The 15,244-nt window shown below is 41.1% G+C and overlaps 1 protein-coding gene across 1 annotated transcript in view; it reads right to left on the reverse strand.

The window, feature by feature from the left end:
* Positions 1–359: 359 nt before the first annotated feature.
* Positions 360–15,244, reverse strand: part of LOC145397110 (ionotropic receptor 21a-like) — a 33,815-nt gene continuing 18,930 nt past the window's right edge. Inside the window, exons 5-10 of the mRNA XM_080270312.1 lie at positions 13,257–13,443; positions 12,629–12,865; positions 8,232–8,500; positions 7,945–8,082; positions 1,975–2,161; positions 360–617 (exon numbers count right to left, since the gene is read on the reverse strand). Of these exons, the coding sequence (XP_080126438.1) occupies positions 360–617; positions 1,975–2,161; positions 7,945–8,082; positions 8,232–8,500; positions 12,629–12,865; positions 13,257–13,443 (1,276 nt within the window). The remainder of the gene's footprint in view (positions 618–1,974; positions 2,162–7,944; positions 8,083–8,231; positions 8,501–12,628; positions 12,866–13,256; positions 13,444–15,244) is intronic.

Consider the following 15,244-nt stretch of genomic DNA (forward strand, 5'->3'; position numbering starts at 1 on the left):
ACACACACACACACACACACACACACACACACACACACACACACACACACACACACAGTTTTGTGTGTGTGTGTTTGTGTGTGATGAGTTCACAGATAAATACTGTATAATTAAATAAGGCAGTTTGTATCACAGTTCGTAGAGGTGACTTCATTATACCGTCGCACAGCCAAAGAAATGAATATATTTATAATATTTTTTTGGAGAATTCTATATGATACTATCTGTGAATTTTAGAGTCACACTGCATTTTGTATTTACATAGCTGTACAGCTTTTTGGACAGAAATAGAGGAAATGGTATTCATTTCATATTTTTATTTCATATCAGGTGCTTCATACACGTACCAACAAGAATATCTAAACTGTGGACAAATTATAGTATTTAGCAAGCAGAGTCTCCGCAAAGAATATCAATGTTGCAGCGAAGAGGCCAATGGCGAGGAGGAGGATTGGGCCAAGTGTGTGTGTAAGCGTGAGTGCTTTGATGCTGGCAGTCGACTGGGGTTCATTATTATCATCATCCGCTTCCTGTGACGCAGCCTTCTTCCTCCGTGCTCTGCTTTCTTTGCGAGTAATTGCTATCATGTCTTCTGTCCATTTATCATAAAGCCCTGCCTGCAATATAGTAAACTCAGATTTATTTCCTAGCTCACGAAATCACACAAACCCTACAAAATTCAGCAGTGCCGTATGTTACGAAGGAAAATATACTGGTGCTGCAAAGCCAGGATATGCTTTTCCGATATTATTTTTCTCCACTCCTTTTTCAGGCTGCTGCTCTGAATCGAAACATAGATTATTTATGAACAGTTCCTATAAATATTCATCTTTAGTATAAATCTGTATCTCGCCGATGTATGGGGATTGTGTTCAGTATCTTGCTTATCTCTACTTAATACCAAATTGATCAATGAGAGGAGGAAATCAATGACTAAATAAATAAACCATCGGAAACCGTATACTAAATACAACATTTGTATCCCATTTTACTAGCTCACTCTGGTGCTGGGGAGAGACGGCTTCACGTGGTGGCGGCGATATAGCTGGGAGGCTTCACTGCCCGGTTATTCAAATGTCCCTCAACTCCCAGTCCTCAAAAGGAGGAGGATGGACGGCAGAAGAAGGGCTACTTGAGCCTGCAGTCCATCGGGTTCATGTTTCAAATGAACCTAGGGCTAGAGCTACTACCATTTCTACTACTACTACTACTACTACTATTACTACTACAATTACCACTACTACTATTACTGTTGTGGTAGGTGGGGGCGCTCACCATGCACTCACTCAATGTAGTGCTGCTCTTGGGTGTCTGCCCTGTCCTCTCCTCCATCCTTCTTTCCTTCCATCTTCTTTCTTTCCTTCATTCTTTCCTCGTCCTTCTGCCAACAGGTGACTTTACACTCCCTCTTCTGTCTTTCATTCCTTCATTCTTTCCTCTTTCTTCTGCCTATGGGTGACTCTACACTGTGTGACAAGCCAAATGGTTTCCTGTACACCAGGAAACTATTTACTACGCTGGGTGGTAACCATATAACCAAATTTTGGCGCCTGGTGGTTTTGTGGGTAATTATTGTGCTCCAATCGGATTGAGCCGGTGAAGGTTTATATCCAAGGGATGGTTGGGGTTTATTGCTCACGTAATGCCACTCAGGGATGAGTGAGGTTGGTCACTCTCATCTTAAATGTCAGGACCAACTGCCTAGCCCCGGGCTCCTACGCTCCTCATTGGGCAACGTAGGATTGGATGATGGATGGATGGATGGACTATTACTGTTGCTGCTTCTGCTGCTGCTGCTGCTGCTGCTGCTGCTACTACTACTACTACTACTACTACTTCTACTACTACTACCACTACTACTACTAATAATAATAATAATACTCATACCTCTACTACTACTATTACAACAACTACAACTACTACAATTACCACTGGCTCATTCTGGCATGAGCTCAGCCAACCCCACAAACCTACTTCCACAGCGGCCCTGATATGTCTGTTTAGCTGCGGTGTGTACGGAGCGTCCTGTGGGATGGGGAAAGCAGACAGTCCCGGCATAAACTTCTCCCGGCCAATGTACAAGGGGGTGGTGCCGTCCACTCTTGTGAACTGATCCGCTATATGTTGCTGCATGTTGTGAATACCTGACATGTGGGCCTGGCTGTAAAAAGATTGTCCGTAGTTAGTTAGTCAAAAATAGAGCAATGCCTTCTACCTTAACAAAAGATCGTTTGCAGATAACTACAATGGGTTTATGAGAGGAGGTTATGTGATATTCTCTCCATCTGCAAAAGAAGAGGATATGGACCTAGACTAGAATTGTTGTCGGCCGAAGAAGCCTCCAAGCATTTCTTATCGGTTTATTTCTGAATTTGCTAGGTTAATCTTTTCTTTTGTGTTATTAATGCAGCCTAAGCCGGTAATAAATGGACATAACAGTACAGGAGAGAATACTCAGGTGTAATATTAAAGATAAATCGCTGAGGAAGCGGCACAGTAAGGTCTGCTTAGCTTACGTGAAGGCGGCCCTTAGGTTACCTGGATTCAACTGGACGATGATCGTTTTTCAGGCTGCTACGAGTGTTAAATAAATAACGTCATTTGTCGTAAGCTGGAATAAAATACTAGAATTGTAACAATCACCAGACAGTTAATTGTACCATTATTAACACTTAGATTCCTACGCCTCACTCTCAGGTGAATAAAACAGCTTGCCTGAACACTAATATAAAACACCTTGGCCACAAATTACTTAGACGTCATAGTTGTAACAATCATGAAAGGGTAAATCGACGCTGTTGACACTCAAATTCCTATGGGTTAGTCTCAGCTGAATGAAAGAGTTTGCCTGAAAAAAAAAAAAAAAAAAAAAAAAAAAGGCATGGGCTTCCTTGCACCTCTTATTCTCCCCCGAAAAGGAAATTGTGTTTTCACCCCTGTTTGTTTCTTTGTCTGTCTGTCTGTTAGCAGGATTACTCAAAACTAAAAGAGAGATTTGGACCAACTTTGGGGTGTAGGTATCCCATTTCCCACGGAACTTTTAGAACCAATCAAGATTGTATTACAGATTCTGGATCCGGAAAACACTTTTTGCGAAATCCTAATCAGTGATGAGAAAACCAAATCTATTAAGAAGAGTGATTTGGAAATTACGTTGCCCTTGTCAGAGAAATGCACTCATCTAAGTGCCCCTCTAGTTTGTTTTTCGATCCGGTTAATATCCTTCTGTAAGTCGTTTATGCAGATAATGGCGATATCAGAATGATTATGTAGCAATGAAGAGGATTGTAAGATGCAGTTAACAGAATACATCGCTTAGGAAGAGGTATGAGGGAACCCCCTTAACTGATGAGAATACGAAAAAGTTTAACCAAGCAGTTATTTAAGGGTGAGTCTTGTTTTTATCCTTAGACACAAGCCGCAGTTGTAAGTCCCCATCCACGTTCCCATTTATACCTCTGTGCTGCAAGACAGGAGCAGGGCACAATATTTCCGGACCATAGCAGAGATGGGCACTTTTTCTCTTCCACGATGGTCTAGGTTAAGTTTGGCTGTGAAGATTATTTTAGCTTTGGTTAGGTTTGGATGTTATGGTTGTACTAGGTTACGTTGTTTAGGTTAGATTAGGCATTAGATATTGTAAATGCTATTATATTGTGAGGAGGAAGCCTTATGAGGGGTTCATATGTACCTGTATAAGTCATTAAGTAGAATCAGAGAAAGGGATTAATACTGCACGTTCAGTGATAGAGTAAAAAAAAAAAAGATTAAATAGCTTGGAATATGGATGACAAAGAGCGTCGAGTCTATGTGTTGTGTGTGTGTGTGTGTGTGTGTGTGTGTGTGTGTGTGTGTGTGTGTGTGTGTGTGTGTGTGTGTGTGTGTGTGTGTGTGTGTGTGTGTGTGTGTGTGTGTGTGTGTGTAAGGAAAAAAAAAGAGGAAAAAGCTTGACGACAGCAGAATAATCGCTTTTAGCAGGAGAGAAATGGCAAAAGGGAGCCAAAATCAAGATTCGGTCATTTCGAGATGACTGGCCACACTGCGTTTAATAAACTGAAAGTAATATACTGAGGGACATACAGGTTTGGCAAGGTATATAATCCTCGTATGATGAAGTGAGAATAATTAATTATTGTATCAGACAAATGGATAGGAAAAGGGTGAGAGTGTGATGCTCGGCGGGTGTTACGCGCCTGTCGTAATTGAGGAGTGATAAGCAAACCATTCAGATAATCAGTCGTCATCCAAATGGAAGTATAAGTGGAAAGACATGCACCACTGCAGAGAGAGAGAGAGAGAGAGAGAGAGAGAGAGAGAGAGAGAGAGAGACCTCAACGATATTAAGAAGTGATGAAGGAATTGGTTCTAAAATGCTGATTACTAGTGGATATTCATGTGTAAGATATGTCTGGGTTGGAAGATGGCCGAATGCGGTTTTTGTGCATTAAGAGCAACATTTTCTTATTCTAGTCAGTAATGCTACTCGCATACATATCTAAGCCGATTGGTGTCAGAGCCTCATCTCGTGACCGTTAAGTCACAGTTGTGATATAAGTTATATAACTTGGATGGAGATATGAATATTTGAGACGTTAGCATTATGAATGCATAGGATTACAGCTACAGTTCAAAAGATCGTTGATGAACATGAGGACAACGGTTGGTGATAGAGCAGAATCACAATTAATATTAGTCGTGATATCGTTAGAAGATGAACAGTGGTCGTATTCAGCAACAGTTACAGAACGGCCAGAATGGAAGCAAGAGATAAAGGCAGTAAAAACAATGGACTTGTAAGAGGGCAGCTTGGATATAAAAGAAATGCGCAAGACTTGGTCAAAGACATTTCATAATTCAAGTGAAATGGAAAAGGTCTTCACCAAAGTCTCACAAGAGTAATGACAGGAAGTCTAATAGGAATTTATGCAGATCATCACTGGAGCGTCGTCGACGGAAACCATACTGGCGGTCGAAGCGATTATGAAAGTATAGTCCGAAATAATCTCTTTCAGGATAAACTCAAAGTCTTTGGAAAGTTGAATAATAAAAATAGTATTATGCATAATGTGTATTGCAGAAGACCTACAAAGATCCTTTAAAGATGTTATGTGAGGAGGTATGTTGGTCAAAGAGCGGAAGGCCTTGTAATTTTATGATGATTACATCATGACTGAAGGGATATGAGTAGGATGGCGAAAGAGGCCTGTGTGTGTGAATGTATGAGTTTATTCGTATGTGTGTCGTTAAGAGGGTAATGAATCGTTGAGGTAAATAAACATGTTAAATAATGTAGGAGAGGTAAAAACACCGGAAAAAAAAAAAAGCTGGATGAATCTCAATGAGGCTGCACTAGAAAGAAGGAAGCTACCCTCTCTCCCCATTTCTTTTAGAGAGACAGTAGGTAAAATCACTTTAGGACCTGATGGGAGGGAAGAGCAGCTCAATCATATAATTCACGTTACTGTTTATAACACCGACTGTGAGGAAGGGATATGAGTTTTAACCCGAGGCATCCCATCGACGTATGGGTACGTCGCAACGTTTTGTCACAGCTAGTCGCATCGACTTACTGATATGTTGCGTAATTGCAAAGTTCATAATTTGCACAATTTTCAATTTTTGCGTATGATTTTTAGTACGTATATGCGGGACACCTTCATCTATTCCTCTACAAGATGCCAGGCAGGGACAATGCCTTACACTGCATAACCTCCCCCCCCCTGCACGCCATTGTCTCGGCAATTCACCTGTTATCAGTGACCTGGCCAATAAAGACATTCAGGGCCAGAGTGATTCCCCAATCGATGACAATGTGGAGGACAAAGTTTACATAGCATTAGAGGAAGAAACAGTCAGAAATGATGATTAGGTAATGTCGCCAAAAAAGGTCAGGTATGTTGATGAGTCAGTGGGTGAAACAATGCTTATAACGCCTATATTACTGTTTGAAACCAATATACTCTCGTACTACTCATAAATTCGCACCAAATAAATAAATGAATATCGTTTATGAGTGGTGTGGAATAGTTACCCTCCCATAGAACTCGTTTTCTTTGGTGTCAGCCTGATAGAAAACCCAGTAAGGTAAGGAGTACTGCTACCTGTATCGAGTATTTTAATCCTTAGGTGAGCGATTTCTCTATGAATTTTTGATGTTTCTCATCAAAAGCAGAGGTTTTAACCCAAAATTTTTTTGTCCAAAATAGCTCAGGATTGGAGGGTGTCGGAGGTGCGAAATAGCTCGGGACGTAACGGGTTAAAAGCCTGTATGGTGAGTAAATCGTGGTATATTTTATTTGATATGGGCACGTAAATTATAGAGTCTGCTTTTGTGTTTTCCTTTTCTCTTTTCGAAGTATTATCCACCTTAAAATTAACGGAGAGGATTCAATTAGGATGGTGATGAAAATGATGGTTCTTCAGTGACTATAATTATGTACACTCGAGCTCAAGAAACCAGAGTGGATGTGATGTTTTGATTTATGTGTGTGTGTGTGTGTGTGTGAGTGTGAACAAAATGACTCAAACAGTTTTTCTTTACCCAAATTGGTAAGAGAGTTAGAGGTTCAGCCAAGGGAGGACCTATTAAGAGAGAAACCTGTATTTTACACAGGAAAAATCATCCGAGAAATTACCAATATGCTGGGAATCGAACTCGCGACTCTCAGGTGAGAGCCAGGCAGCATACCACTACACCGCGAGCAGATAACAGTTAACTTACGTTGTCACAATCTTGTAACCAACGTCCCTCCGCCCCCACTGTGGGCCTGAAGAGGGTGAGTTAACCCCCTGGCACTCGGGCAAGTAGATGCTTTTAATCTATCCCAAGCACTTCCGGCAAGTCAGAATGAAGAGGGAAACCTGTATTTTAGACAGGAAAAATCATCTGAGAAATTACCAATATGCTGGGAATCGAACCGCCCCCAGTGGGGGCGGAGGGACGTTGGTTACAAGATTGTGACAACGTGAATGCAGTTTTACCTGGTCGTGGTGTAGTGATATGCTGCCTGGCTCTCACCTGAGAGTCTCGGGTTCGATTTCCAGCATATTGGTAATTTCTCAGAGGACCTATTGTTTTTAAGAACAATAGGTTATAGGCCAATGTCGCAAGATCTGCTCAATGTTGACCCAGCTATTTCAGCTTTAATAATTTCTATTCATTTTAGACCAAATCTGGAGGAAGGGCTGTGAGTAATGCGGGAACGAAAGAGTTCGATTTTGAAAACAATGTATCGTAGGTTAAGGCCACACTACATGGTCATTTTAAAAAACTTTTGTCCGACTTACACCATACGTTGTATAAGGGCTCAAAGGTTATCTAAGGATAAAGGGATTCGAGTTTGAGAACAATAAGTCAGCTATATTTGAAGGCCACTGGGAGGCGCCAAAGTTCGAGGCCAGAGGACAGGGTCAACTAAAGTAGATCCGATCTGATTGGACCGAATTTGGTGTGAGTGTTAAGGGTCTGGCAAGACAAGTAATTTGAACAACTGGTCGAAGGCCGAGATCGTAGGGCCAAGTTAAGTGTCTTGTTCTAGACGGATTGGCGGTGCGGGTGTTGCATTTTGAGTGCATCGCCTTGTTTGAATATATTATATTTCACCTTTGTAGAGTAGGCTAGGGGCAAAATGGTATATGGTACTGACGAAAAATGCGTAACAAGTAACGTGAAGATCTGAATTTCATTATCCTACGTACATGTCAAATGATACACTGCTTAAATCATTAATACTTCCCAGTAATAAGTATGGTTATGTTTTTCATTATAGGCAGGTTTTTATAGTAACTACTGAATTTCGACTCATAATTAGGGAACGGGTTTTATTAGTTAGTCTTTAGGAACTTTGTCAATAAATTCATAATGCTGTAATGACTTTTAGTGCGAAATAAATTTGTATTCTATTAGGCAGAAATAATACCTGAGTACGTATATACACAACATACTTATGGTGGATGGCCTGGTCGAGGTTTTCAATATCGTCTCCTCCCACAATGAAGAGGTCTGCCAGTCGACGGAAGAGTGGAGAACCTGATCGTCGGAAGTCTTCAACGAAAGCAGTGCCCCACGCCATTACTGTAATTCTGTTTGACATTGTATGGGGTTAGAATCTGTCACGTCTGAGGTAAATATTTTAAAGCATCATCTTAATATCATCAGAAAAATGAAATTTCATCCACATATCATCATATTTTGCGATATTAAAGTATATCAGGAATAACATGCATCCAACCTGTCAACAGTATTAGCTAGAGCCGCCAGAGTCTCTGGTCGTGGTGGATATTGTGGTAGCGTGAGAGAGGCAATAAGTGATCCTCTGTATGAAGTGCCTAGTACCACAGCAGCCACCAGCCACACGGCCAACAGGATTCTAATGGAGGTATTCTTGGGTAATTTAAGTGTGACACTTTGGGACAACAGCATAGCAAGTATGGTCTGCATCTTTCCAGAAATGAACAACGTCTTGACTCTGCGTTGTTGCCCATTCACAAAGTGCTCCATCTGGAGGGTTTTAATGTTTTTAATCACCATTGCCGGTTCTAGCCCTGCCGGGGCCATAACCAGTATTATATTAGGGGGACCCCTTAATGCAACCCACCTGCTTTTTACCTGATGGTAATTAAACCCACAAAGCTCACCATATCTGTATACAGATATCAGTATTAACAGCACTTATACACAATGGAAACAAGTAGGAAAACATTGTTATTATCCAGTAAGACTTGGCTCATTAAACACCTGATCAAACCCGAACTGTTCAGACTGCTATATTTGCCAAGTATATTTGATGTTATGAATAAAACAATGGAAACGAGAGCAGACTATAAATTGTTTTAGTAGATTTTGCTGTCAGAAATCTGTAATTGTTTTCCCATATGACTTTCGTACTTGTTATGCCTGTATCAGTCACAACCTAGAGCATATCTATCTACCTATCTATTTATTGCCATTCGCCTTAATCCCGCAAGGGGTGGCCAAAAACAAATCGCCTCCATGTCGCCCTGTCCCCGGCCATTTCATTGCCCTGCTCGCAGCTCACACCCCCCTCACTCATATACCTCTCCACTCCATCCCTCCATTTCATCCTTGCCCTCCCTTTTCCTCTCCCACACTCCAGCTCACGTACACTCTCTTCGTCAGTCTCACGCTCTCCATCCTCTCCACCTGGCCAAACCACCTCAGTGTGTTTCTTCTAACGCTTCCTATCACTTTCACCGTATATATATATATATATATATATATATATAAATCAGTTACTATTATAGCATTAGGATAACCATCAAACTCTGCATTCTCGTTGGCGTTAGGGATTTCGTAACACAATTTCGTTATTGATTTAGTGTCCACACTATGGACTTATAAGTTACTGATGTATACCATGTTATTAAAACAATATGAACAACGTACTAGAGGGGTTTAATATGCTGTCATCATCATCATCATCATCGAGACCTTTTTTCCCACATCTGGATGGGGTGAGGACCTAGAATCAGACGCTTAGGAAAAGGTGCTGAAAAGTCCCCTTTACTAAGGAAGGCTAAGACAGTTACAGAATTGCTGAAATGTGCAGAACGCTGTAGGTTTAGGGACAACAAACTATTGCTAATAAAATCATTACACCTGTATATACGGAACAGGTATGTCTAGAAATGGACAGAAACCTTAATTCTATTATTTACAGATGTCTAGAAGGCATATGGTAATGTTGGTTGACAGTCACTTAGAATGGTATCAGGAGTGTACACAGATGCAAGAAATTACCCACTCTCATCCATGATAATTACAAATGTGTACGTGAGGCTGGATGATATACTGAGTTAGAGGTTCATCTTCACCACTGGATTAGAACAAAGCTGTGTATGATCATATTGGCTGTTCATTATGTGTAAGGATAAAGTAATGCACAAGAATGAGGCCTCGGCCTGGCCTCGGCCTTATAACCGCAGCATCTAGGCTATAATATCAAGGCATTGGCCTGAACCTCAGACTTTATCTCCAAAACTTGCTCTATCCTCCGGCTCAGCCTTTAGGCTACGTGAAAAGTGTAAAGGCCTTATAATATTTTCAAGGATAAATCCACCTGATGGATTAAAATCTCTCTCTCTCTCTCTCTCTCTCTCTCTCTCTCACACACACACACACACACACACACACACACACACACACACACACACACACACACAAATTAGATATGGAGGAAGGGGAGAGGCTATGGTCCATGTGGGGGATAAGAGTGACTTGAGGTCTGGCTGGGCAAATACACCAAGGTTAAATGCTGACCGCCCCAGCCAACAGCTGTCATTAATTTTGCATTGTGTATTAACAGTAACATGCATGACAGCCTTATAATAAAGTATACACTTGTCCATTATAACAATGTACTTCTTGAGTTTTAGGAGGACGAAAAGTGTGTGTAGGGAAAAGATGATATTGTGTAAGAAGATGAAGTTGAAATGAATGCCAGTGGAGGTTGAGGATGGTGTAGGGAGAGGTGATGGTAGTGGGGAAGGGATGAAAGCATGGGAGTGGAGACCGTGGGGAAAAGGGAATACGCTGGAAAAGCTGTAAGGGTCTGGCAGGTAATGTACGTGTAATGAGGAAGAGCATTAACTTATAAGAAACACAGGTTTCGTGGTGGTAAAACGAGTGAGATCCTGCAACATTTATCACTTCAAAAATAAGTTACTTCACACCGCATAATTGTAATTAGTAACATTATGCAGATTATAGTCTTCTTTGCTATCGTTGTTTTGTTATTGTAGCCTACAGTTAAAATTTCCTCATGTTCATACAGCAAGCGAGGCGAACAAATAAGAAAGAAATATGTATAGTAATACGTGGAGAGAGAGAGAGAGAGAGAGAGAGAGAGAGAGAGAGAGAGAGAGAGAGAGAGAGAGAGAGAGAGAGAGAAATGGATAATAACTGGGGAAGAGGGTGTGAAGGAGGGATGGAGAGAAGGTGTGCAAATAAGAGGGAAATTATGGTATATTTTTACTCCACACGTGACTTGGTATTTAACAGGGGCAACGAATTAACACACTGACATTAATTACGAGTAGTGTCATCCATAATGAAATGGTAAGTTATTTTCCTCACTATATTTTAACCATCCATATAAAGAAGGAAGCATGCCTACCAATCATTATAATTAATCTGTACAGTTTTGTCCTTACTAATGGAAAGTATTATACAATGGAATATTATATTGCGAGTGGATGATGGTCACCACCAGCCACCATTTACGAAACTACGTAATCGGAGCGAAGGGGTGCCATGTGTGTCTCATACCAGTGCTATGCTTCCAGTGTTTTATTTAAATGGTTCTGCGAGAGATGGTGCTTCACCGGAATATATATATATATATATATATATATATATATATATATATATATATTCCTGAAGAGCATTGAGGTGTTTTTTTTTTTTTTTTTATAGATATAATTATGATTGTGAAAATAAAACTCTTCTTTATAAAAGGAAAGAACTAAAAATTTACGAGGGAGCTTTAAATCTTATATCATCAAGTGTCCTCTCTTATTTTCTTATATTTAGGAATGAATGTGAAGATATCTATCTATCTATATACCTAGGCTGCTTCCCCCAAGGAAAGGGAGGTAGCCGAGACAGGATGACACACTCTCCATTTACTCATCCATTCAAACACATTCATTCGCATCTTAGCCCCAAAGGGGAGAAGATATAAACATAACATACCTTGTCTGTATTACAGTTTGTGATATTTTTTCTGTTCAAAACACGGGGTATTATTTAACCTTAATCTATGATGTATCATATAATGTTTTCTCTTCATAAATTGATGTGAGCGGCGTCCTATGTCTACGCAATGGGAGGGGGAGGGGTGGCGAGAATTCTGTAGATGGGAAACTTTTAGTCCATTTTTTCCCCTGTATTAAAATATAGTTAATTAGTATTTGTTTACTGATACCATACAAATCTGTGTCTTGTGTGTGTGTGTGTGTGTGTGTGTGTGTGTGTGTGTGTGTGTGTGTGTGTGTGTGTGAACTAAAATATTCCCTTATCAATGACATACTTAACTATGGAAATGGAAAATATAGATTCTGTCTATCTATCTATCTATTGCCAGACGCCTTAATCCCATAAGGGATGGCCACAAACAAATCGCCTCCATGTCGTCCTGAGCCCCCCCCATTTCCCTGCCCTGTTCCCAGCTCACACCCTCCCTTTCATATACCTCTCCACTCCATCCCTCCATCTCATCCTTGGCCTCCCCCTTCCTCTTCCCTCCTCCACCTCACTCACATACACTCTCCTCGTTAGTCTCTCACTGTCCATCCTATCCATATGGCTAAACCACTTCACTGTGTTTCTCGTAACGCTTCCTATCACATTCACAAGTACATATTTAACTCTCCGATCCCATGTTTTCTGCGACCTCCAGACGATTTTATGCAACTCGCACTTAGGCTATCGTGTTAATGCGAATTTTATCTGACGCCTCCAGTTAGAGAAATCTCTCATAATCTGAATATATGATTCACGATATATCATCAACAATATATGAAAGGCACCATTGTAGTGATGAATAATGAAAATGTGTCATCTGTCTTATATTCTTTAATGAATGTGGCATCATCTGCTCTGACTCACCAGGGACAGGACAGCCGGCAACACGAGGAGAACAAGGAGGATGGATACCCACACGAAGTTCCCCAGCGGGTAGTAGAGACTGAGCCAGTTGGGGACAATCTGAGGTTTAGCCATGACGAAGCTGAGGAAGGCGTATGTGTAACCCGCTGTAAAGTCCAGGTAAGAGTAGCGATGGTACAGCATGGTATGGTATACGGGAGTCAGAAAGGCTTTGCGCTGGGACGTTAGATCAAGCGCCTGTCAAAGAGCATTTTATGTAATACATGCAACAGTTCTGATAAAGAAGACTACTGATAGTTGAAGTGTAATTAATACAATTGTCTGTACGTATTTTTTTCCTCACTTTCTTAGCAGGATACCGTTAGAACGCACAAATTTCACTAGCTTCATAATCCGTGAAATCGCAATCAAACGGTAAAATTTCATACCGTTCTTCCACCATCATGGAGAGTACCCTTGTAAATTAAATGGAATCTGTATGGAGCCCAAATACTTAAGTACTGTGAATATTAAATGTTCACTTTATCAGTGAAGTCAAATTGCCGAGAGAAAATAAAATTTCTGGGAAAATACAGTAATTTCACACACAGACCAAGACAACATACCAATCACTTCTTCACTCGATTACCTCCGACCAGTAGGTGATGGGGATAACGATGAAAGTAAAGTTCATAGCCTCAGAAATAGCTTGGAGGAGCCAATAGTCCATCCCCGTGATGTGAGTGACAACACGACCATCAGGAGTCACTTCCTTCCTCTCCACCCACAGCGGCTTGTACGTGGTGGCAGGCACAACCACGGTGGCTCCGTTGAAGCTGTGGGGGTGGGAAGCATTAGGATTATTATTTTAACATTTTCACTTCTAGAGGTTTTCCCAAAGTTGTAGCAAAACCGTCTGGCGATTCGTTAGTTTACAAGAGCTCCAACATGTTTGCATGTGTCAGCCCAGGTCATATAATGGAGGCTGTTCATGCTGCTCGATCTGTAGCAGCCTCTCTATTCAATCACTTGGCCCTGAGGTTACACTCTATTTCCTCGTCCCAGGAGTTTCGGGTTGCCTCTTGCAACCCTACCGTCAACGTTCACACCTCGCACCCTCCTCATCCAGTTGTCATCCTCTATCTTCTCCTCATGCACAAACCATCCCAGTCTATCCCTTCTTAATACAGCACTAATACATTCATGTCCAAACCTTCCTCTAAATCTGTTCATTCGCAATCCTAACCCCCAGGTCTGTGATTCAAGGACGCACTGCTCATCCATCTAATCATTATCATCTCTGTACGATTGGACGTACGAGTATTCATTTTATTTACGGCCCAAATCTCAATACCGCACAACATTTCACATCTAACACATGTTGCATATCCGTACAAGGACCCCTAGGCATGAAGGGAGCTTCATCTCAAAGTCGGAAGAGGTAAAAGCTCCCTGAACTTCTACGAACCACTCCCTAGCCTAGTCAGGCCAACCTCCAGCACATAACATGTTCCCCAAATAATGAAATTCCTTCATACAGTCAAGAGACTCTCCAGCAAGGTTAATTCTTTCCAGCCTCTTAATGACAGCGTGCTTTCCCTTACACAGCCCGCATACGAAATTGGCATTATTTTGCAGCCTACCTGTAGTACCACTAAAAGACTTATGCATCCAATTATCACAGCTACTACACAAGTTGGAGTTGTTTCCTACACCCTCGTGACAAACTGTACATGGTTAAACTTCCTTTGCTTTGACAGTATCGCCACCAGCCCTAAATATCATCACCTTTATTCACGTTTGCTTTCAACCTCTTGTACCCCATTCCCTCTCTCTGCTTTAAAAAAATTTCCTCCGCCACCCACTCACTGTGATCAATACCAAGTCATCAGTATACAGCATCTCCCATGGAAGTCCGGTTCTGAGAAAGCCTGAAGCACCATGATAAACAACAAAAAAAACTTTAAACCGTCCCATGGTGCACTAAACATTCACAGAAAATTCATCACTCAAACCTCCATCCACTTTCACCTGGGTGCGAGCACACACATACATTGCCATAACCACTCTAAGTAGCCATTCCTCGATCCCAGGTCTTCTCATTGCCTGGAATCAAAGACTGGCTGGTTCAAGTGATTCTGTGTGTGTGTGTGTGTGTGTGTGTGTGTGTGTGTGTGTGTGTGTGTGTGTCCGTTTAAATGCAAAAAATAAACGATATGAGAATTTATCGATATAAGAATCTGACAACAATTCAAGAATTAAAGTTTGAGAAAACTGAAGCATACCAGTAAAGGTAAAAAATGGACGAAGAGGCTCGAATTCTTTTTTGATTGCAAACTATGTGACAACACAGAAATACAAGAGTAATGACAGTGGCAAGAAATTACAGAACGAAGATTTATTTTCACTTGGTATATTAGATTAGTAAAGGAACTTTGTCATGTGGGGATGATGTGAATAAAGTTGTCCGAACAAGGCATAGCGGTGTGTTTTAAGGTGTAAGCACACAGAGGAATAGCTATAGGTATAGAAGTAAAATAGGTACCAGTGAGGGCAATACAACCACCGTACAGTAGGGATGTACTCCAGAGGTACTTGTGACTCTGGTTGTAGGGTGATGCGGAGAACCCATTTTGC

The sequence above is a fragment of the Coenobita brevimanus genome, chromosome 40, assembly GCF_032717465.1.
Source record: "Coenobita brevimanus isolate Jiangsu-jjx chromosome 40, ASM3271746v2, whole genome shotgun sequence".
Classification (NCBI taxonomy): Eukaryota; Metazoa; Arthropoda; class Malacostraca; order Decapoda; family Coenobitidae; genus Coenobita; species Coenobita brevimanus.